General features: G+C 35.7%; 2 protein-coding genes across 2 annotated transcripts; one reads left to right on the top strand and one right to left on the bottom strand.

Annotated features, from left to right (window-relative positions):
* Positions 1-2877: 2877 nt before the first annotated feature.
* LOC121770383 (transcription factor MYB20-like) lies at positions 2878-4013 on the bottom strand. The gene is made up of 3 exons (XM_042167121.1): positions 3881-4013; positions 3650-3779; positions 2878-3256 (listed from the first exon to the last, which is right to left on the bottom strand). The coding sequence occupies exons 1-3, from the start codon at positions 4011-4013 to the stop codon at positions 2878-2880; spliced, it is 642 nt and encodes a 213-aa protein (XP_042023055.1).
* A 10213-nt stretch (positions 4014-14226) lies between these two features.
* LOC121770382 (protein FAR1-RELATED SEQUENCE 5-like) lies at positions 14227-21129 on the top strand. Its single transcript, XM_042167119.1, has 6 exons — positions 14227-14236; positions 14760-14888; positions 19308-19632; positions 19763-20196; positions 20304-20608; positions 20707-21129. Exons 1-6 carry the CDS (start codon positions 14227-14229, stop codon positions 21127-21129), a joined length of 1626 nt encoding a protein of 541 aa, XP_042023053.1.
* Positions 21130-24576: the final 3447 nt, after the last annotated feature.

Below are 24576 nucleotides of genomic sequence, written 5' to 3'. Positions count from 1 at the left end.
AGGCCTTCACCTGTGCCAAGCAGCTTACATCAAAGAACTTCTCAACAAAGTGCAAATGCAAGACTGTAAGCCTTATCCCACTCCTATGCTTACTAACCTCAAATTATCTAAGAATGACGGAGATCCTTTTATGGATGGGAAGCTCTATAGGAGCACAGTAGGAGCTCTTCAGTATGCTACTATAACTAGACCAGAGATAAGTTTCTGTGTGAACAAGGTGAGCCAATTTATGGCATCACCACTTGATACACACTGGAAAGCAGTGAAGAGGATTTTGAGATATTTGGCAGGTTCAATAGATTATGGTCTTCATGTTCAGAGGTCAGACTCTGTTCTCACAGCATTTTCAGACTCGGATTGGGCTGCCGATCTTGATGATCGAAGATCAGTAACAGGATATTTTGTTTACTTTGGAAAAAATTTGGTTTCCTGGTCTTCAAAGAAGCAAGCAGTTGTCTCAAGGTCTAGTACAGAAGCTGAGTATAGAAGTCTTGCTCAAACTGTGTGTGAAGTAAGTTGGATAGCTTCTCTGCTTGATGAGCTGAAGGTCGATTATGCAAGAACTCCAGTTGTGTGGGTGGATAACATGAGTACCATTGCTCTAGCGAGTAATCCAATCTTACATGCACGCACTAAACACATAGAGATTGATGTTCACTTTGTAAGAGACAAGGTGAGAGATAAAATGGTTGAACTGAGGTATGTGCCCACTACTGATCAGATTGCAGATCTTATGACAAAAGCTTTGGGATATCAATTCTTCTCTCGACTGCGAAACAAATTGGGAATTTACTCCTTGTCGGGGATCGAATTGCGGGGAAGTGTTAACATGGTGACCAAAACACCACCATGTGACAATCATGCAACTGATGAAGTTAAGGAGAAAAGAATGTGCTGCAATGTGATGGAGCCTTGTGTATCAGTTCCTACATGGAAAGATGTATTGTTGAGTGGCATGTCACCATTGGTCAAGAGCTGAAGAATCTCCAGCATGTGAGAATGTAGAGGACCACACAGCAATTCTGTTGGAGAGTATTGTCGTCTAGTTTCAGAGTGGTCAAACTTGGTTAGGCTATTAGGGTGTTTATAGCCAAGTTCTAGGACCTTCTTAGCATCACATATAAATAGTGACAAAGTGTAATTGCACACAGCACTTTTTCGAATTAAAAAAACACTTGCATTTGTTGCTTCTATCCTAAAGCAGTTATATTCTCCCTTAGTTTTTCAATGCTCTTTATCTTTACTGCCATTTTCATTAAAAAGTTTGCCGAGAACATGTCTTTACCCAACACCATCACATACATTTCATACCAAGAACATAGGATTCATTCTTAGCAACCTTTGTATGCTAAAGAAAACCAAATCATGAAACAAGTAGTGTATCCCTTATGTGAGAACCGTGTCGAACTTAAAACCAACGTGGATACTTAGCTTTTAACAGTATGGCCGAGAGAGAGACATGGTTGGAGGGAGAAATTGATGGAGGGAAGAAAGAGGCACCTCTTTCTTAAAAATGAAATCTAATTTTGAACTACAATATGATTGGGGTTCCACTTCGTTTAGCTAGCTAGAATTGGGCTCCCTCTTTGGACCAAGTTAATATTAATTGAGTGAGGTCTCTTATTTCTGGATCTGGGCTGTTTTCTTTAAGAAGAAAGAAGAAGTTTTGGACCCTTATTAATTATACTACTGGGCTCGTTTAAGTGAGAAATGGACTTGGTAATAATTTAGAAGTTTGGTTCCACCTTTGAGCCTAATCTTCTTATTGTAACAAGTGACTCTTGTGGTGGATTGGTAGAGCTTTTGTTATTTGTTATTTGGATGGAAGGTCATGAGCTCAAACCTTCGTAATAACAAATTTTTAAAATCTGGAAAAGGAGGAGAAAAGGTGTTTTGGTTTTCGGCCAGAGAGGTCAGACCTTCTGAATCGTAGTCAGACTAGTCAAACTGGCTGGTCCGGTCCGATTTTTAAAACATTGGTTTCCACTTTCCATATAAAAATCTCCAGTTTTTTTCATATGTAATAAGTGGATATAAATTTTACTAATTCATTCTAACTTGCAATTATTATAAAATTAATATCCATCCGTTCCACAATAAAAGTAATACTTGTCAGTTGACATATTAATGTGACAGAGAACTTTTTTCTAAAATGGAAATGTGGCATTTTATAGTGAGACAGATTAAAAGGAAAATGAAACATCTTTTATTGAACAGAAAGAGTAATATTTAGTACTTCATCCGTCCCACAATGGAAGTCATATTTGGATTGGACACGAGTTTTAAGAAATATATAGAAAAGTGAGTTGAATAAATTAGTGGAATATGAGTCTCACTTATATATATATATATTAGAATATGAATGATAAAATGCGAGTGTAATAAGTTGGTGGAATGTGAGTCTATTTATCATTTATGATAAAAGTGAAATAAAAATCTTATTGTATGGCAGGAAATGGCAAAATAGGATTTTTATTGTGGAGGGTAGGATTAGTATATAAAATTAAGAACTATTCCACTTGGTTTTTTATTTACTACAAGTTAAATAATTTATTAAAATTTGTCCATATCAAATACTCCTTCCGTCCCACAAGAATATGCACTCTTTTTTAGTCTGTACCACAAGAACATGCACTTTCCAATTTTGGAAACTATTTTCTCGCTAATGAGGTGAGACTCATTCTCCACTAACAATACTTTAATTACTTTTTTCTCTCTACTTTACCAATTTTGCATTAAAATTTGTGTCGAATGTAAAATGCTTATTCTTTGGGGGAGTATGGAACATTTGTTAGAAATAAATAGACTGTTACCTCGAATTTCCGAGCAACTAATTAAACTGTGGGCTCATCTACGAAAAAGAAGTTCAAAAAAAATCTAGATAGATAAAAGCGAATCAAATTTGAAACAATTCAAATCACCCAACAAATCAAAGATGTCTCCAAATCCTTGATCTCGTGTATTGGTATTCACCTTCTCAATACTCTGCGCCGCGTTTGGCGATGAGGCTCCGCCGCCGCTTGAGCACGACGACGAGGGCAGCAGGATCTCGTGGGGAGTCTCGGAGTTGTTGACTAACCACGCATCGTTTTGACTGTCATCAGTTGAAATGGTTGAATCAACCTCCGCTTGCAGAGGTTGGTGGGTGACGGGGTCGATTCCCATTTTCTTCAATTTCTTTTTAATGTGCGTGTTCCATTGATTCTTGATGTCGTTATCTGTTCTTCCCGGGAGATGGGAGGCAATCTTGGACCATCTACATGTATTCAATTCATAAAATTATAATCATTATCATTTGTCTTCTAGCTATATTGGAAAACTAGTGAATGGGAAAAATTAATGATGAATTGAAGTGTCGAAATGTGAATATCCTCTACTACGTGAATCATTTGTTGTGCAATTCTGCACAATAAACCCTGATGATTCTAATGCAACAACAAAATAATAGGTATGTATTTAATTTTTTCTATTTTATTTATTTGAATATTTTATTATTATATTATAAACATCACGGTTATTATGCAAAAATTGCACAACAGCAGATCCTCACCCGTCGACAAAAGGGCTTTTTACCCACATCCACATTCAATAATTGCAAAAAAAGAAGAAAATAAAAATAATTTTTTTAAAGTTTGATTGGATGAAGAACCTGTTCCCTAGTTCAGCATGAAGATCAATCACCAATCTCTCTTCAAAATCAGAGAGAAGTCCTCTTTTCAAATCAGGCCTAAGATAGTTAGTCCATCTCAATCTGCAGCTCTTCCCACACCTCAGCAGTCCTACCTCACGATGGGGAAGATAGATAGGACAAAACATGATAAAAACACATATTTTAAGTCAGATAATAACTACAAGATAGAGAGTTATCTACGATGAGCACCTGCGAGTTTGGGGACAGCTCTCCAGCAACATTGGCTATTAGTGAGAATGAAATTGAAGAGTTTCTTGTCTTCATCAGCAGTCCATGGCCCTTTCTTTAATCCAACTTTGTCACAGCAAGGTTGTCTCACCATAACTCTCCCAATATTTATTTATAGGAGTGATACAATAGAATTGAGAGAGAAGGATATGAAAGCAATAAGAATAGCACCATATATTAATACTACCTATTTATATATACACCTGCAGGTGCTAACAGGGATCCCATTTGCAGAATTTAAAACTTTTAACAAACTCACTCCCTATTTAATACTATAAAACTGGAATTGGAATTTTATTAAATTAAAATTGAAGTCTATAAATACTCTTCAGTCCTATATAAAAATATGGACAACTAATATGATGAGAGAATTAAGACAAATTGATAAAGTAAGAGATATGAGGAGAATGGTAGTTAAAATAGAACAAGTGGTTGGACCCACATTATTTAATGGTGATATAAAAAATAAGTTGATATATAGAGGTAATAAATTGTGATAACTTTCCAAAAATGGAAAGTGCATGTATTTTTATGGGACAGATGGAGTATAAGTCTATTACTCCATCCGTCCCTAATAATTTATCATCATTTGACCTGCCACGGGTTTAAAGAGATGTAATAGGATTGAAAAAGTTAGTGAAGTGAGTCCTACTTTTATAGTACTCCATTTGTCTCGCTGAAGATGACCCACTTTCCTTTTTAGTTTGTTCCAACCAAAATAGTCCATTACTTAAAATGAAAACATATTTATTTCTACTTTATTCCATCTCTCCCAGTTCACTCTCTCTACTTAACACAAAATAAAATTGCATAAAATCCCGTGCCACCTAAGGAATATGTCATCTTCCTTGGGATGGTGGGAGTATTAGTTTTACAATAAATATAAGTAAAAATGAGTTAGTGGAATGCGGGTCCACTTCCAAAAATAGTAAAAGTGAAAGGTAATAAATTTTTGTGGATGAGCAAAATGATAATAAGTGACAAATTTTCAGGGACAGATGGAGTAAAACATTTCTTAATCCTTTGAAATATTATAGGAGTAAGCAAAATACTCCCTCCGTCCCATAAAAGTACGCACGTTTAGTTGGATACATGTTTTAATGCATAATTTATAAAGTAAGAGAGATGAAAAAAAAATAATTAAAATATGGTTAGTGGAGAATGAGTTTACCTCATTAGAGATGAAAGAGATTTTAACTTTACAAATTACATATTCTTGTGGGAAGGACTAAAAATGAACGAGTATATATTCTTCTGAGACGGAGGGAGTATAGATACAGGTTTACAATTACAATTTTATTAATCGAAACAACTAATTAAGTAATTAAATGTTTGGAAGGGCAGCCTAAGAGTTTAATGAAATGATTTAATTTATCTTCTTCCAAAGCGATACTATAATTTATGAATGCTGAGTATACTCAGTGCAGTAATAATGAATAAAGTGTGGATTATAATATACTAATAGCTATAAATCCAAATGCCAGCTAATATTAATAGTATTCACTTTTTAATTATGGAAAGTACTTTAAATACATCTAATGTTATAATGGAGAAAGTGCCAATAAATTCAGAAAGTAAATGCTTGTAATAGTAGTTGGATTTTTTCCCACGAACTTTCAACTTAACAAAGAATATCACAAACTTTACTTGAGTTAGTAATTTTTTTCGGAAAAAATTCCGGCAAATACAATACAGGTTTTTTTTTCCGTAATTTCTCGATAACAATTTCGAGAGCTTCAAGATCTTCAGTCTTTGAGGATAGTTTTTCGTGAAGCATATCCTCCAAAATTGTTCGTCAATCCATTAATATAGTCTTTTGCTGGTGCGAAATAGCAAACTCGAATAAAGTTCTTGACCTTATTTGCAAAATTGAAAGTTCGTGGGAAAAATCCAACTTTTTTAAAGTTACATGATATTAGAAGCTAATATCCATTAATTTATTGAGGTTTATCAATATTCTAATTTCAATTTCTATATACTCCTCCATTATGAGATAACATAGTCATTTCTTTTTGACATGGAGATTAGAAAAAAGTTGTATAGTAGATAATAGTAGATAACAAAGTAGGAGAAATTAAAAAGTAGATAGAATAAAGTAAGAGTGAAAAGTAGATAGAATAAAGCAAAAGTGAAAATAAAAAAAGAGTGAGTAAATGTGTTATTTTTTACTAAAAGGGAAAATGGCCTAACTATCATCAAACATCCCAAAATGAAAAGTAAGTCAGCTACTATAGAATTGAGGGAATACTAAATAGGGTAGTGATAAAATACAAGCTCTAAATATTGTACAAGCTCCAAACTACAATCAGAACCGTTAGAAAATATCAACACATGACAAAATAACAACAACAAAAAGTATAAACACAGTTTCAATACAATGTCAACATAGCATCGTCCGTTGACACTGTGTTGACTTTTTTATTGTTATTATTTTGTCATCTATTGACATTTTCTAACGATCCTGAACATAGTTTGAAGTTTGTAAAATATTTAGAGTTTTGTATTTGATCACCGCTCATACTAAATATATCTAAAATGTTATACAGTATTACCAAATTAATTAAAAATCTTACTTATACATTATAAAAATTAAACAGGATTGAGGTAGTTGCCAATGATTTTATTTATTGACATGCTAGCAAAATTATCATTTCTTCAAGATTCCACCGTAGATTATCATCTGCCCACGGGAAAATGCTCCCGCGTGCTGCCGTTTAATTCGTGATTGTCGAGCTTAATTCAGGCCGCAGATCGTCTATCGTCGCGGAGTTTCATCACCGCCGGCAATCGTTAAGGGAAACACCCTTAAATCATTGCTATTCTATATTAAAATTAACAAGCTTCAGTGAGTTGCATATAATGGATAATAGTCATTAAAATCCTGAAATTCAGTTGAAGTTTAGTCAATATCAAATTATTTGAAAATAAAATATTAAATTTAAAGATTTTAGTTGTTCCTGATTATATATAAGACACATCTTTCAATGACTCTTAAAATGATGTCGTTTCATTAAATGGCAGATGGTCAAAAAAATCTTGAAAATTTAATCAAATTATCGTCTATCCCAACATTAAAAAATGACCAATTATATAACTTTAACATTTTTCTCAATTGTCTCATGATCTATGATTTGAGAAAAGTTATGTATGCTTTTGGCAAACAAAAAATATCACGCGAACAAAATATTCAGCAGTTTAAACGGCGTCATTTAATATATTTAGTCAATTATGTCTTTATCTTTTACATATGTTTACGTTACGTTGATAAATTCAGAAACATAGTATGATGATTTTTTTTTCTTTTTCGTTTGCCCTTCATTAAAAGAAGTAATTTTTTCCCTTATTATTTTATCAACTGTCATGCTAATCAATTTGATAAAATTAGTAGTTCATAATAATTGTTGTGAATATTATTGGCAATAAGTTAAAATTAAAATTAAAATTAAAAGCAACAAATTGGGACATGCGATTCTAGATGCATGATCTGCCTTTGAGTTGGGGAGGAATTTCAAATCAGTGTGAAAATGTGAAATTATGGCGTTGTTTATCAGTCTAATATTTCTACCCAGCAACATTCCTTCCACATCTATCGTGCCATTGACGGACAGGGATAAATGTCCATAGTGTTTGAAACATGTTGAAGATGGTACACAATAAAGCATGCAAGTACACGAGAAGGAGCTATGGACTTCATCACATCTGATCAAGATGCATCAGATTCAAAAAGCGGTTGGCAACGGCTACTAGCCGTTGGCTTTCTTTAATTGTTGTTTCTTGTTGTAACCGATTCTTGAGTGAAGTCGTACTCACTCTTAGCTAGTATAAATAGTGTGTAAATCATAATTGTAGTTTACAACACTCGTGCACAACAAGTTTTACATTCTCTCAAAAAGATTCAACTTCATTCCTCCAAATACTCATCTTCTCGTTAGTATTCAATATTCTCAACTTTGATCGATCATCACTCGGTTCGAACTTTAACAAATTGGCACCGTCTGTGGGAAGCTACGCGTTCTTATCGATCAAGTTTTTTGAGATGGCGGCTAGGCTGGACGTGGAGAAATTTTCTGGCAGAAATGACTACGGCCTTTGGAAGATGAAAATGAAGGCAGTGTTAGTGCAGCAGGGTTTGGCTGCGGTCCTTACGCCGGATGAATCTGATGAGAAGGGGAAGGCTCCGGTGCTAGATGATAAGGCTCGCGCAAAGATGGAGGAGATGCAGATGAAGGCTCACAGTGCAGTGATTTTGTGCCTTGGAGATAAGGTCTTACGCGAGGTTCAGGGTGAGACTACTGTGTCTGGTATTTTGAAGCGGTTGGATGAAGTTTACATGGCCAAGAGCCTAGCCAACCGTCTTTATACGAAGAGAAGGCTTTATTCATATGCCTTTTCTGAGGATAAATCCATCATGGAGCAACTTGAGGATTTTTGCAAGAGTGTGGACGATCTTGAGGCTGTGGATGTCAAAATCTCAGACGAAGACAAGGCGATCTTGGTCTTGAATGCACTCCTAAACTCGTATGATCAGTTGAGGGATGCTATTCTCTATGGAAGGGATAAGTCTATCACATACATTGAGGTGTATTCGGCTCTGATGGCAAAGGAGCTGCAGAAAGTGAGTCTCAAGGTTCAAGATCAACAACCTGAGTCCTCAATATCAAGAAATGGAACAAAAACAAAGGCAAGAAAAAGGCTGAGGAGTTCAAGCCTATAGTTCCGGGTGTGAGAGAAACCAGAACCTGCCACTGGTGCAAGAAGCCTGGGCATCTAAAAAAGGATTGCTTTGGGTGGAAGAAGAAGCTTGCATCTGAAAATAAACCTCACTCGAACCTTGTTAGCAGTGATGGAGAAGAAACTGCAGAGGTGATGAATGTTGTGGATAGAATTCAGAAAGGGTCTTGGATCATGGACTCAGGGTGTTCTTTTCACATCTGCCCGCATCTTGAATGGTTCCATGATCTTCTTCAAAGTGGGGGATCAGTTTTGCTGGGCAACAATAACTCTTGCAGCATAAAGGGGATTGGCAATGTAAAATTGAAGTTGGCTGATGGAGTGATCAGAATTCTTTCTGGGGTAAGATATATACCAGAGGTATAGAGAAATCTCATCTCATTGGGGACCCTTGAGAGGAAGGGCTACTCCTTTATATATGAGAATGGGGTTATGAAGATCTGCAAAGGGCTGGATGTGAAAATGGTGGCTCAGAGGGGTGGAAGCCTGTATTATTTGAAGGCTACTGCTATTATTGGTGATGCAAACCTATCTACAAATCCTGATATAAATCTTTGGCATCTCAGGTTAGCTCATCCAGCTGAAGGCACTTTGAAGGCCTTGGTCCAGAAAGAACTCATCGCAGCTGAGAATGTGCAGAAAATGAGCAGATGTGAAGACTGCTTATTAGGGAAGGCTAAGAAACAATCCTTTCCTACATGTATTCATTCCTCAACTTCACCTTTAGACTACATTCATTCGGATCTGTGGGGGCCATCCCAAGTCAGAAGCCTAGGTAGGGGAAGATACTATATGAGTATTATAGATGATTTTTCTAGAAAGGTATGGGTCTATATACTCAAAGAGAAGTCTGAGGCTTTCCTAACCTTCAAGAATTGGTTTGTTGAAATTCGAGAATCAGAAGGGAAGGACACCTAAGGTCTTGAGGACAGACAATGGTCTTGAATACCTATCTAGAGACTTTGATGATTCCTGTAAAGCCAAGGGGATAAAGAGGCACAAGACTGTTCCAAGCAACCCCCAACAAAATGGGGTTGCTGAGAGAATGAACCGAACTTTGTTGGAAAGAGTCAGATGTCTTTTATCCTCATCAGGAGCTGGAAAGGAATTTTGGGCCGAAGCAGTGAGCACAGTGGCTTATTGTTTGAATAAGAGTCCATCTTCTGCATTAAAGGGTGGTATACCAGATGAGAAATGGTATGGATCAACCCCAGATTATTCAAGGCTCAAACCATTCGGTTGCAAGGCCTTTGCACACCTAAGGCAAGGAAAACTTCAAGCTAGAGCACTGCAATGTATTATGCTTGGCTATCAAAAAGGTGTTAAGGGATATCGATTGTGGTGCATAGAACCTGGAAATAAGAAGGTGATAGTCAGCAGGGACGTTGTCTTTGTTGAAGACTCAATGCCTTTATTGGATAACAAGGCTGGTAAGAGTAATGCTGTCAAAAATGAATCTCAGTCAGAAAATGTGCAGAGTTCAAGGTTCAATGTTGAAGCTGAAAATACAGATGAAGTGCAGGGGAATCAAGATGATGAGAATGAAATCTTGATGGATCAGCAAGAAAGTCCTCATCAACATCAGATAGCAAGAGATAGACCAAGGAGAAATGTCAGGCCACCAACAAGATTTGATGATTATGAAATGCTCTATTATGCCCTGCATGTTGCAGAGGAGTTGGAAGCTTCAGAGCCTTCTACTTACTCAGAGGCAGTGAATGGGCCAGAGAAGGAGCAATGGCTTGAAGCAATGAGAGAGGACATAGAATCTCTCATCAACAACAAGACCTGGATCTTGGTGGAAAAGGCTGAGGACAGAAAGGTTGTAGGGTGTAAGTGGGTTTTCAAGAAGAAATTGGAGGCTATAAATACACAGAGAGTCAGGTTTAAGGTAAGGTTAGTTGCAAAGGGCTTCAACCAGGTGGAGGGAGTGGATTTTAATGAAGTTTATTCCCCTGTGGTGAAGCACCATTCCATCAGAATATTACTTGCTGTTGCAGCTGAGATAGGCTGGGAAGTTGAGCAACTTGATGTCAAAACGACCTTTCTGAATGGAGACCTTGATGAAACCATATATATGTCACAGCCACAGGGATTTGAGGTGCCTGGTTCTGAAGATAAGGTGTGTATGCTCAAAAAGAGCATCTACGGCTTGAAAAAATCAAGTAGACAGTGGTATCTGAAGTTTGGAGGAAGCTTGATGAATCTGGGGTTTGAAAGATCTTTATATGATAGTTGTGTGTTTGTTAAAAGGCATAAGACCAAGTCCCCTATCTATCTTCTATTGTATGTTGATGATATGCTCATCTCAGGCCCTGATATGGAAGAAATAAGGAAGTTGAAACAACAACTCAAGGCTAGCTTCGAAATGTAAGACCTTGGTTGTGCAAGCAGAATTTTGGGCATGGATATAGTGAGAAATAAAAGGGAAAAGAAATTGTGGTTATTTCAGACGGACTACATCCGTAAGGTGCTGAAAAAGTTCAGGTTACAGAATATGAGGAGCACAGCAACGCCAATGGCAATGCACTTCAAGTTAACAAAAAATCAGAAGGCTAGCACAGATGGAGAAAGGGCTGAAATGAAGCTAGTTTCATACTCTAACGTTGTGGGCAGCTTGATGTATCTTATGATATGTACTAGGCCGGATATAGCTCAAGCCATAAGCACAACTACCCGATATATGGCTGACTTCGGTAGACAACATTGGAGTGCACTTAAATAGACACTAAGATATCTGGTAGGAGCAGACAAGCTGGGGATAGTGTTTGATGGAGTAGGTGGAGTTGAAAGGGAGCCTCTAGTAGGCTACTGCGATTCAGACTATGCGGCCAATGTTGATACAAGGAGGTCGCAAAGTGGATATATTTTCACTTTGATCGGTTCAGCAATTTGTTGGAAGTCGTCTCTGCAAAGTGTGGTTGCTCTATCGACGACAGAAGCTGAGTACATGACATTGACTTCAGCAGTAAAAGAAGCAAAATGGTTGCTTGGACTTGTGGGTGAATTTGGTGTGAAGCAAGAAACAGTTTCTGTGTATTGTGATAATAATGGAGCGCTATGCCTTGATAAACACCAAACATTTCATGAATGCAACAAACATATAGATGTGAGGCTGCACTTTATCAGAGAAGAGGTGGAGAGTGGGAGAGTAAAGGTGTTGAAGATAAACACAACACACAATCCGGCTGATATGCTCACAAAGCCTCTAAGCAAAGAAAAGTTTCAATATTTTTGCAGACTAGTGAATGTGGTTGCACCAGATTTTTGATGTATTGCTTAATTGTCTAAGGTGGAGATTGTTGAAGATGGTAGACAATAAAGCATGCAAGTACACGAGAAGGAGCTATGGACTTCATCACATCTGATCAAGATGCATCAGATTCAAAAAGCGGTTGGCAACGGCTACTAGCCGTTGGCTTTCTTTAATTGTTGTTTCTTATTGTAACCGATTCTTGAGTGAAGTCATACTCACTCTTATCTAGTATAAATAGTGTGTAAATCATAATTGTAGTTTACAACACTCGTGCACAACAAGTTTTACATTCTCTCAATAAGATTCAAGTTCATTCCTCCAAATACTCATCTTCTCGTTATTATTCAATATTCTCAACACTTTGATCTATCATCACTCGGTTCGAACTTTAACAAAACAATGCCGCAGGAGAGAAACAAATTATAAAATGAAATAAGAAGATGCAAATAAATTGGCAAAATGAAGGAAAAATTGTTTTTTGAAAAATATTTAAATGTGATAAACACTTTAACTAGATATTTATGGTGACAGTGACAGAGCAAGAATTTTCATATTGGATGATAAAAAAAATCTTTTTGCTATCACTCTCATTGAATAAATAATTTTTTCAAATATTAGAATTACAAAATAAAAAATATTTCATCTGTCCCATTAAAAATAAAACGTTTTTCTTTTTTGGATTGTCTTATTAAATGGAAACACCAAAACAACTACCTTTTCATCTCTCTTACTTTACTCTCTCTCTATTAACTCACAAAACAATATTGCATTTCGTACCGGGAACTAAATATTTCATATTTATTAGGACGGAGAGTACTTATTTTATGTATATGATACTATTTAAGTTATGGTGTAAATATAGCCTATCTAAAATTAATATGGTAGATTGTTTTATTACTAGTGTATGCCATTATATTTTAAAATTAACTAGGTAAAAATACACTAAAATGGGTTAAAAATATTCATAATGCAATTATGGACATTAATTTGAGTTTCTAACTGAACTAAAAACGCTTCAAAAAATATCATCAATGTTGGTGTCCCTACTAAAATTAGGTGACACCAATAAAAGCATTTCCAAAAATAAAGATTAACATAATTTGTGCTAAATTTAGGAATACTTCATTTTGCTATCTAAATTGTGATTATTTTTCAAAATTTTATAAACAAGTAATTACATCTCGCTTTTTGTGTCATACTTAGATAAGTTTTTTTGTAGTAATAGCACATCACTGAAAAATTATTTAACTTAGTAAATTACTATCATTGGGTAAATATTCAAAAATAAATGGCATTGGGGAGAATCAAACTCAGCAGCTCCAAGTTGTAAAATCTTTAATCTAGATTGCTGGCCAAGTTGACCAACTGTATATATTATAGTTATAACTCAAATGGTTGTGTTGTATTTTAAGGTTAGTATGTAGGGTTATAGTTTTTGGGCTTAGAGTGTGTTGGGCTGGGCTGTATCACAATATTAGCAACTATAATTATTATTATATAGGTTTCAATTTATTAGGTTTGGAACGTAATAGTGTACATATTAACATTAATATATATTCTTATAACTGAAATATTTTTAATTAAATATTTGTATAAAATAATCTTTATTTAAAATCATTTATTTTAGTGACAAGTGCTAAATATTCACCATGTGGCATGAAAAATTTCATTTTAAATGGATTTTTGGTTAAATGAAATATATTTTAAATTTAAATAATTAAAATATTTATATCTCCAAGTTGACGTGTTCCATAAAAATTGCAAAAAAAATGAAACAAAACATTCTTCTTTTAAACGAAACACATAGCAAGTATGCAAATTTGTAATGGTAGATAATTTATCTCAAAGATCTATTTTAATAGGTAAAATGTATTTTGTATATCAGTTATAATTTTCCTTTTTATAGGAGTTTATTTGTAATTTCCTCTTTCATATAAGAGTTTATATATATATATATAGGATTGTGTTCAAATCCTTTTCACCTATTAAATCCAATCTCCTTCTTAATCTCCACCCTTTATTTGAGCCGATCTAATGGACTAAATAATTGATTCTAATTATCAGATTGCATGCATTATTTACGTGAGAAGGGTATAATTGAAATTCTGTGTTGTAGTTAGTTATGGAAAGTGGCGTGAATACCTCCCTCAATGCTTATTGCAGTTTTGCAGCAAATCTTTTCCAGATTTAGTCCACTGCGTGCTCCATATTCCAGCGTTTAGCCGAGTGCTTACTGCTAATCGACGATCAATCTTTGTTGAATCGATTTTTTGAATCCAAATCTTACGAATACGGTTCATCCCCGGTATTTCAAGTATCAATGGAAGAAGGTAATATTGCAATTTTCGCCCATGTGAACTGAATTGGTTGCTGTCAATTGTTATAATCTGGGAAAAAATTGTTGGACCATGATTTGGTTGCTGATTTGTTGTTTAATATTGCAGTTTCTAACAACTGTTATGTGTAATTCAGCCGCACGACCCAATATGTTTAACTCAGCAAATTATTGTTTCATGTTTGTGTGCTTGGGTGTTGGTTTATTGAATAAATTTAGACGTTTAACGGTTTTGTTGTTGCTACGGTTTATTCAAGTTTATAGTTTTTGTTATTTCACGTGACATTGGCTTTCAATCTTCCCCGTAGGGTTGCCGATTTCTTGGCCCAGGTTGTGGTATAATATGCGATTCAAAACATATACGTTGGTTTAACATCGAATGATTAGTTATGAAAAATCATACATGTAATGTATAATTATGCTTATGTAATGCACTGTTTTATGTTATATAATGTATAGTATATTTCATATAATGCATCTATAGCTTAACATGTATACTGTTTCGTGTTTGTAAACAGGACGCGTTGTGCCTGCATGTTCTGAGCAGATAAAGCCTGTAGTTGGTCAGAGGTTCGAATCATTAGAGTTTGCTCACGCGTTTTATGATGTGTATGCTAGGGTCGTTGGGTTTGACACGCGCAAACAAGGTGTGAGGAAGGTGGACGAAGTTTCATTGTTGCATTGCTGGAGTAATTTACCTCTGATTGTTGCATTGTTGGATTGTCTGTGCATTATGTGGTTGTTTATGATTCAGATTTGGTGTATTGGAGCATATGGATGCTGTCTATGTTTGGTTCCCGAATTTGTTTGCACGCCAGTTATTCTCTTTCCTTAATTACTTCTCATTGCATACGAGTAATGGGTATAATTTACCATATAATGCACAATATGTGAAATGCAATACATACGAACAAGATGTACCGTGTTACGATGTTTGGCTCACGTTTCTTGTTTCCCCTAAGGGTTTAATAAGTCTAGGGGTTAGGGTATAGTACGTACACATTAATAACAACGTTTAAACTGATACGAATAATGCACCGAATGGTAACGAATAATGGATAGTATTGACTATATAATGCACCATATGTGAACTACAATGTATACGAGTAACATGTGTCGTGTTTCGATGATTGATACACGTTTCTTGTTTCCCCTAAGGGTTTAATAAGCCTGGGGGCTAGGGTATAGTTCGTACTCATTAATAACAATGTTCAAACCGATACGAATAATGCACCGAATGGTGACGAATAATGGATATTATTTACTATATAATGCACCATATGTGAACTGCAATGTATACGAATAAGATGTGTCATGTTTCGATGTTTGGCACACGTTTCTTGTTTCCCCTAAGGGTTTAATAAGCATAGGGGCTAGGGTATAGTACGTACTCATTAATACCAACATTTAAAAATAGCGCGTGTTGAAGTTATACATAATTAACGTATTATGAAATGTACATATTATAAATAGTAAAGTAATTCTTAGGTGCATAATTAACTCGGTGAAGTACCCATTAGCCCATTGATAGTTCGTATTCCCTACAACATTCAAAATAATGACAAGTTCTCGCTACATAATGCAACGTTTTACTCAAATAATGCATATATCTGTCTACCGATGAATTTATATCCACTTTTAATATACCATGCATCCCTGAACATAGATAATGTACAAGTTTGTTTGACTGATGCTCAAAGTGGTAGTTAACTAATTTGAGCTGAACTAGTTATTGCTTCTGACAGTCGTTTGTGGAATTTCTGGGCGATTCCCACAGGCAGGATATCATCGACTGCGTCTCCGATGTCAATCCTTAACTGCTTCGTCCCTGTCCAACAACAGTAAAATGCAGCATGAAACATGCAATATAATGCATAGAAAATAGATATATACTGTACAGATACTTCAAAGTAATGAACATCAAACTTGCATTCACTACTTTACCAATGTCCAACAGCAGTCGTACTGCATTCATATAGTTACGTAATGCAGTCGTATATGCATATAATGCAGAGATTATAACAAGTAATGCACATACACATATTTCATTTACTCTTTGACAATATAAAACAACAGCAAACATAATGCATGCATATAGACAAATAATGCAATCAAATAGGCAAATAATGCAAAGATTATATCAGGTAATGAACAAACAAATATTCCATATACTCTTTGACTAATATAACACAGCATTGACATGATGCAAGATACATGATATATAATGAATAAAAAAATGCACATAATGCACAGACTCATTCAATTAATGAGCATAAAACTATTGCATTCACTATTTCACCAATGACCAACGGCAGTTGATTGAAGGTTGTAGCACTGAATATAATGGCATTCATATAGGTACATAATGCAGAAATTATAACAAGTAATTCACATACACATATTCCATTTACTCTTTGACACTATAAAACAGCAGTAAACATAATGCATGCATATAGGCAAATAATGCAATCATATAGGAAAATAATGCATAGATTATATCAGGTAATGAACAAACAGTAGTAAACATAATGCATTCTGCGCTATGAACAAATAATCTACAAACTCGACTACATCTTTAAAGAATTAAATTTAAAATATGTCAAGCACAGAAACAGAGCAACGGCCGAACAGAATCTCACCCTCTTTCTAGGATTGTTGGGGATTTGAAGGTCTTCCTCTTTTAGTCATTACATAATCTGCGCTTAACATCAAACAATGAAAAACCTACAAAATTTTGGCAACAAATACTCGCGGTTTAATTGAAATCGTTTGAATCGTGAACGCTTGTTAAAAAACGTAAAATAAACGACCAAACCCTACCTGCTGTTGTAGTGCAGTGAAATCTTGTTCAAACCGGGAAGGGATATTGGAAAGCAAGGGAACCAGCGGTGAATCTCCGAGAAATCGTCGCGATTTTGACTGGGCGGCGGCTAGGGTTTTTGCTAAATTTGGAAAATGAGAAGACGCTTATTGAGAGAGAATCGGGAGTGAGATTGTGAGTAAATGCATGTGATGATGGAAAGTAGTGGAAGATCCCGCTTAATTTTCGGCAAATACGTTGTCAGCGGTTTTGATTACACAAAATGACTAAATCACCCCCATGATGCACCAAATTGGTCAAATAATGAAGCGCGGAATGATAAATATGCTATTAATCTAGAACGTCCATCCTCCAGATCCAACGACCGAGATTGCGAAGAAACTTAAATCTAAGGGGAGAAAAGGAGTTTAACACTACCCTATATATATATATATATATATATATATATATAGGGTTTTGATCTATGCAAAACTGGATTTAAATACAGAAACGCAGAACAATATCATAATTAGGGCACTTTTAGGTCATAATTAGGTAATTTGTAGGTCATGCTAACAAAGCATGACCTAAAACGATCTTAGTATGACATTAAATCCAAATATTATAATATGACCTAAAATTGCTTAATTATGACCTTCCGTGTTTTTAGTTAATTATTGACCATTAGATCATCTAATCCTAGGGCTGAGATTTGGTCTGCATTTCTGGATTTAAACACATACTTATTTTGATCATCTCCCTATATATATATATATATATATATATATATATAGGTATTTGATCAAAACAAGTATTGGCTTAAACCAAGAAATGGAGATGGTTTTCTGTCCATTGAATTAGCCAATCTAATCTTAAGATTACATTAATTAACGACTATATTTATGGGGTAGATATTAATATTTTAATTACTTATAATCTTAAAAGGTTAATTATGTAAATTGCATTATGTCGTTAGTTATAGTATTTCCTATAATTTTGCTCCTTCATCTCTCCACTAACCGTTCTTCAGCGTAGGTTATCAGCCCATAATTTCATCTCCGTCAATTATTCGTTGAATTTTGATACGCTGTTCCATTTAATGTCGTTCTGCTAAGTGTTAACATTTTAAGATATGCTAAAATTCTCTATCGATTTAGTTATTGTGGTGTAGTCTTATTCCCTATCAACATTTGAGTTTCCATTCCAAAATCTCGATACTACGTATTTCAGTTTAAATTTCTGTCTTCCATCCATTATTTGAATTTGTGGTTCTTGTTTCTCGGTCGAATATATACGGTGAGTTATTACAATATACTTCAGTTATTCATCTCATTTTTATTGTATGTGGGCATTTTTTATTTAGGCGTATGAATTTAAGTATCTGAAATTTCATTGATATTGTTTAATGTTTTGATAATAAGATTTGATGGTTTATGTTATGATATAAACATCCGGGAATGGATTCTGAAACGCCATCTACTTCGAATGTAGATAATCAGTCACCCGTAGATGACATTGTTGAGAATACAGGTTTTCATTTAAAACATCCTTCGATGACTTATACTTATAATCTTTTTTTTACTCTTGCTTATGTATCAATATTAGTAACGATGTAAGTTTTACTTAGTTGGCGTGTGGCTATGACATTTTAGTGGAGGCTGTTTGTATACAATTAGTATCAACGTTTTTATGATATGCTTATATTTGTGTTTAGTATGACCCATATTTGTGTATGATAGTAGTATAACTTTTATGAAGCGATTTCATCCTATTATGACCTATAAGCATACTTCTTCTAGTAGATGGAATATTGTATTTAATTTATTTATTTTTTTGGGTCTTTTCTGATTTTGAATTATTTCAGATTTAAATATACCAGAATGCCCAATAGAACTTAAACCATTTGTTGGTCGTAGCTTCCCTACATTGGACAACGCAATTGAGTTTTACGAGAACTATGGGCGACGTGTCGGATTTGATACATAGAAGAACGGGTCAAAGAAGGTTGATGATATCACCATATGGTTTTACATGGTGTGTAACAGAGAGGGTGAATAGAAGATTAACGATCAACAACCCAAACGACGACGCAAATCCAAAATATGTGGATGTAATGCTTCTGTTGCTTTCAAATTTGATTCAGATCGTGGTTACGTAATTCAACACTTTAACGAAGAACACAACCATCCCATGGTTGCGGTATAACACCACAAGTTCATGAGGCTAAATCGTCAACTTGAACCAGTTCATCAAAAATTTATTTCAGATTGTGCTGGTGCTAATATCGGGCCATCTCTAACTTTCAAGTTGCTGACTGAATTGATGGGCGATTATGAGTCTGTTGGGTGTACTGTGTTGGACATTCGCAACTATACACGGGATATCAAAAGATACGCTGAAGGATGTGACGCCCAAATGATAATAGATGAGTTGAAGAAGAAGAAGGAAAATTGTGATGCCTTCACGTACGAGTATGAAGTTGATTCCCTGAGTCGTTTGATTCATTTGTTTTGGTGTGATCCTATTGCCAAGATGAATTTCTTGCAATTTGGTGACATCGTTTCGTTTGATACTACGTACTCAACTAACAGGTAAAAGTTTTTTTTATTAAAATTGATGCATGTATCTGTTATGCTACTACTTTGGTTTATTATGACATATTATTTGATATATCAGTATGCACGTGTAAATCTTTTAATACTATATTTTTTTTCCTCGAAGGTACTCAATGATTTTCGCTCCGTTTACTGGTAAGGACAACCATGGCCGTGCAGTGTCCTTTGGAGCTGGTTTGCTTTGTGGTGAGAGCGCGGATTCGTTCTCTTGGCTTTTTAAGCAGTTTGTGAAATGCATGGGCATACATCCCAAGTTGATAATTACTGATCAAGACTTGGGCATGAAAGTAGCTGTTGAAAAAGTTCTTGTGAATACACGTCACAGATGGTGTATGTGGCACATCATGGCAAAGGTAGCTGAAAAGGTTCCTAAGTCACTTATTGGAAATACTGATTTTAAAAAGGATTTGAATTTATGCGTTTGGTCTGAGTTGATTGAACCCACTGAGTTTGAAGACAAGTGGATGAATGTGATGGAGACTTATGATCTTGTTGGCTTTGAATGGTTCCAGCCTACTTTAGGGACTTTCCTAATAGTTCGTTGATAAAGACGACATCTGTTTCGGAGTCGCAGAATAGTTTTTTCAAGATGTACACTCGGTCCAGGGCAAACCTTGTTGTTTTTTTAATGAATTTCAATAATGCAGTTGATGCCCAAAGAAACTACTCTGCAAAGCTGGATTATATGGATTATAATACAACTGCAAAGATGAAGACAGAATGGTCTATTGAGAAGCATGCATCCACAATATTTACTGATGGTGCGTTCAAGGAAATTCAAGAACAGATTATGGAGGCTTATAACCACTGCAGTCTGGTATCGATATCTAATGATTCAAGTCCAGAGGTTTACAAGGTTTTAGATCATTTTTCAAGCACATGGTCGGTCACATTATCTGTGGAGGATTCTGTTTGTGTATGTGGTTGTAAGATGTTTTCGAGGACTGCTCTTGTATGCTGCCACATCTTCCTTGTGTTGAAGAACAAAAATTTCGATTGATTCATGAGTATCTGATTGGAGGTCGATGCTTGAAATCTTCTCTGCTTAAGGCTGTTCATGGCGTCCAAAACTCAGATGTAGCAACGCATGGTTATGTTGATGAGAAGAAGAAGGCTCAAGCAATTTTGTTGGGAGAGATGTTGGGTCTCGACAACAAATCCATAGTGCGTGAAGCTCGACAACAAATTTTTGCCAACGGGGTTGTAACGTCTACAGCACAGAAGAAGAAAATAATGAAGGAATTTTATGGGGCTGAGGCACCCCAGGAAGTGGATGTACAACCACCTGAAGTCGTCAGCACCAAGGGATGTGGTAGTAGACTCCCTTCAAGAGTTGAGAAGGCTTTGAAGCTTAAGAACAAACCTATGCGTCAATGCAAGAAATGTCAGGAGTGGGGTCACCACGATTCAAGGAATTGCGACAAATTTAAAGAGAAAGAAAAGATGCGGTCCAGAAGAAATTCTGATGTTTGATACAATTTTTTTAGATTTTTAAAGTAATGTTCGTTTAATTCATTTATGGTGAACACTTCGTTTGCAAAGTTACGTATGTAGAAATTAATGAAGTTCAGTCTTCAATTTGTGTGGCTTTCTCTTTGGCAATAGGTATATGTTATGGATGAAATTTTGGATTATTCTGTCTAATGTTACTGCTATATGATCATGACCTATATTTTCATCTATTATGACATATTAGAATAAATTAAATTTTTGTGGTATAAAACATAATCCCTGTGTTATGACTTGAATGTAATTATATGACCCTATTTTACCATATTTTTTATTATAACACATAACATTAATTAGTATGACCCAAAGATATGTCTATATTTTTTAATAAATTTTTTTGTCGTGCTTGAATTGTAAAGGCGTTTTTAGTATGGTTATGCCATGAGTAAAAATGCGGTTTTTGTTTTTTGAATTGGTTATACAACTAAAGATTTTGCGTCGAACGTACTTCTTATCAGTTTGTTCGTTTATGTCCCAATAGTGTTAGGTAATGCTTTCTGGTGTTGTATAACTTGACAAATAGTATATTGGCGGGCTCGGAAACGCGCGGATTAAGATTGGAACAAGTTATATGGAGGATAACTGAATCAGTTGGACCAGTTAGCAAATTGTCGTTGCCACTTAATCGAATCAATCCTAGAACCGAAACGCGCCAAAGATAATATTTATAACTCCCGATTTCGCACTACTTTAACAGTAAAGCGGCAAGTTCGGGGTCGATCCCACAGAGAAGTTGGTGTGTCGAGTGTGTGAGTAGTGAACAGGGGGGTTGGCTGCTGCCACGCTTTAACTTGGGAGTTTTAACTATGGTTTTATCTAGGCAGAATTCAAACTAGCTAGCTTGATCAACAGAAATTTAAACACTGGGTCAAGTAAATTGCAGGTAATAACAGAAAAGTAAATGCGCGATTTAAAAGAAGAATAACTTCGATTAAACTAAGATACGATTACAGCGTGAAAATAAACTAAGCTAACACTTCGAAAATAAAGAAAGCGGTAAACTGAGAATAATCTCAGCGGGAAACTTAAGTTACGCTGACAGAAATGGTTATTATGCAGCGCTCCCTTCGGTCGCCCTTTTAACTAAGCTATCTAAGCTAAACTAGAGATCTGAACTAAACTAAGCTAAGAGAGCAGAACTAAGCTAAACTAAGTTAGAGAGCTGAACTAAGCTAAACTAAGCTAAACTAGGCGGAAAGTAAAGTCTCCGATACTTTCTTGTGGTGGCGTAGCCTCTATTTATAAGCTCGATTAGGCCTCCAGCTGGATAACGATCTTGACAGGGAATATTCGCTCATGCAGAGGATGAGCGACTCATTGATTTCTACGTGCTCTTTCTTCTAGAATAACAACGCTTTTGGATAACAAATTTCTGATTGGTTCGTCCTGGCGTCTTCACAAGCTGGCACGTGTCCCCTTCTAAAACGTCGTCCTGGGTAACAGAATGGTGCGCCGCATCCAGCTCATTTCCTCACTTTTTCCTTCTAGAAACCAGCGGTCCCCACTTTAACTGCTTGACCTCTCCCCTTGATCAACTCCCTCGATTTTTGGCCTTTTCCGCCTTTTATACGTGCTTGATCAGTTCGGCCTTGCTGCCTTGGACAAGTAGTATTTCTGCACTTTTTAACACTTGTTTGCGCGATCAACCGATCAAGTAGTATATGTTTTACCCTCAAAATCGATGCATGAAATAAGCCTTATCAAACTGCTCACACTTAAAACATACTTGTTCTCAAGTATAAAGTGAAAGAAAAAGAAAGAGAAAAAGATAAGGAAAATTTCAGGCATGGTTTACTTATTTCACAAGCAAAAGAAAGTAAAACAAGAACTAAAAACACGTATTCACATGTATGCATTGGACCGAATAATTTTCCAACAATCATACCCGAGGTCGAGGTCATACCATTAACCAGTAGCTTATGTTTTTGCTTTTTCGCTTCTGCTTGATCAAGGAGTCAGCTTGTTAAGATTGCTCAATTTAAAAATCACTGTTGGATTCACTCAATCACTCTTTTCTCACCAGAGATGTTAGGACTGTTCACTCGGTGTTGCTACAAATTTAATACTTTGAATGGGACTGCACAAGATAGTTCCTTAAGGTCTTTGTTTCGGGTTGTAACAGGGCTCAGGGGTAGTAACTTGTTAGGGTAGGGTCCTAGGGGTTCTATGTTTAAAAGAGAAAATCACATGAGTCAAAAAGCCAAAGATTTGATTAAACTTGCTGGATTAAATTTGGGGTGTTTATTTCTTCTTCCACTTGATGCTCATTCTCGGTCAATGTTGACCCTTAGCCTTATAACTTTCGGCTTTATTTTATTTTTTCCTAGGTCAGGTTGCAACTATTTCCTGCCCCTTTCTTTTCTTAAACCTTTTCTCAATTTTTTTGTATGATCAACCTGATTGTCTAACTTGATCGACCCAGCTACCTTAAATTTTTTTTTTCTATTGCTATCCCCTTTTGTCCCACATGATAAATTTCATCTCCTTGACCCTCTTCCCTCATGTGATACAAAAATTTTTGGTTTTAAGGTTTCAAAGAATGGGTAAGAGTGTATGGGCTCAAAGTGGCTAACTAAGGGGTGCCTTTAGTAATGAGGCGGGTTCGTGGAACGAAGGAAGAAAAATGGCTCAACTAGTTAAATCCTAATGCCTTTAGTCCTCCTCACTACTTGTGCAGTTTTAATCTCAATATTAAAAGTTAGCCTCTCGTAATTTTTCTTTTGTAAAGAGTAGTAGAAAGTGTTCTACTTTTGGCTTATAACTCACATATAGAGAGGCTTCACAGCTGGTTTAGAAATTGAGTGATTCCATCATACTTGCGTCATTCAAATTGATCAAGTTTTTGCATTCAAGTTTTACATGTGAGCGTACTGAATTCTTTCTCTAACTCTTCCACGAAGTAATCAAGTCTTTCATTTATCTGATTTCATGCATATGTCCTATCTTATTGCTATCTAAAATTTGTTATTTATGAAAAATTTTAGCATGTATGAATTTTCTGTAACTAACCCGTCCCCCCCTGCATATGAGCTCGTCCTCGAGGGACTGGATGCAGTGGAAAGAAGGGTTAGGTACAGGCAATTTGCACAAAAACAAACAAGGGAAACTTCTCACACTTAGACCAAGCATTTGGCTAAGTGTGAGGCAGTTCCAATAATCAAAACATGCTAAGAAACACATAAAAACGGAAACCAAAATAGATATGGGCAGACGAACAAAACAGATAGCAAAAGTGGACATGCATACTTCTCACACTTAGACCCAATATAGTCTAAGTATGGTGTGGAGCAGAATAACAGTTATACATACCCAAAAAAAAACAAATAAAACTAAAAAAGTTTTGGAACTTGAAATGAGTAGAGATCGGGGAGGTATACTCAATGCTTGCGGAGCTGACTGGGGGACGCTGAG

Source organism: Salvia splendens, chromosome 16 (genome assembly GCF_004379255.2).
Source record: "Salvia splendens isolate huo1 chromosome 16, SspV2, whole genome shotgun sequence".
Lineage (NCBI taxonomy): Eukaryota > Viridiplantae > Streptophyta > Magnoliopsida > Lamiales > Lamiaceae > Salvia > Salvia splendens.
The sequence above is the reverse complement of the archived record's forward strand: the minus strand, read 5'-3'. Positions and strand labels throughout refer to the sequence as shown.

Excerpts from the sequence above, each read along its gene's own strand:
- LOC121770383 (XM_042167121.1), bottom strand. The coding sequence starts at position 4,013 with ATGGTGAGACAACCTTGCTGTGACAAAGTTGGATTAAAGAAAGGGCCA. Across the intron at positions 3,780-3,880 it reads AGCTGTCCCCAAACTCGCAG|GACTGCTGAGGTGTGGGAAG; the intron begins GTGCTCATCGTA and ends ATCGTGAGGTAG. Across the intron at positions 3,257-3,649 it reads CATGCTGAACTAGGGAACAG|ATGGTCCAAGATTGCCTCCC; the intron begins GTTCTTCATCCA and ends GAATACATGTAG.
- LOC121770382 (XM_042167119.1), top strand. Across the intron at positions 19,633-19,762 it reads ACTACGTACTCAACTAACAG|GTACTCAATGATTTTCGCTC; the intron begins GTAAAAGTTTTT and ends TTTTCCTCGAAG. Across the intron at positions 20,609-20,706 it reads TGTTTTCGAGGACTGCTCTT|GCTGTTCATGGCGTCCAAAA; the intron begins GTATGCTGCCAC and ends TCTCTGCTTAAG.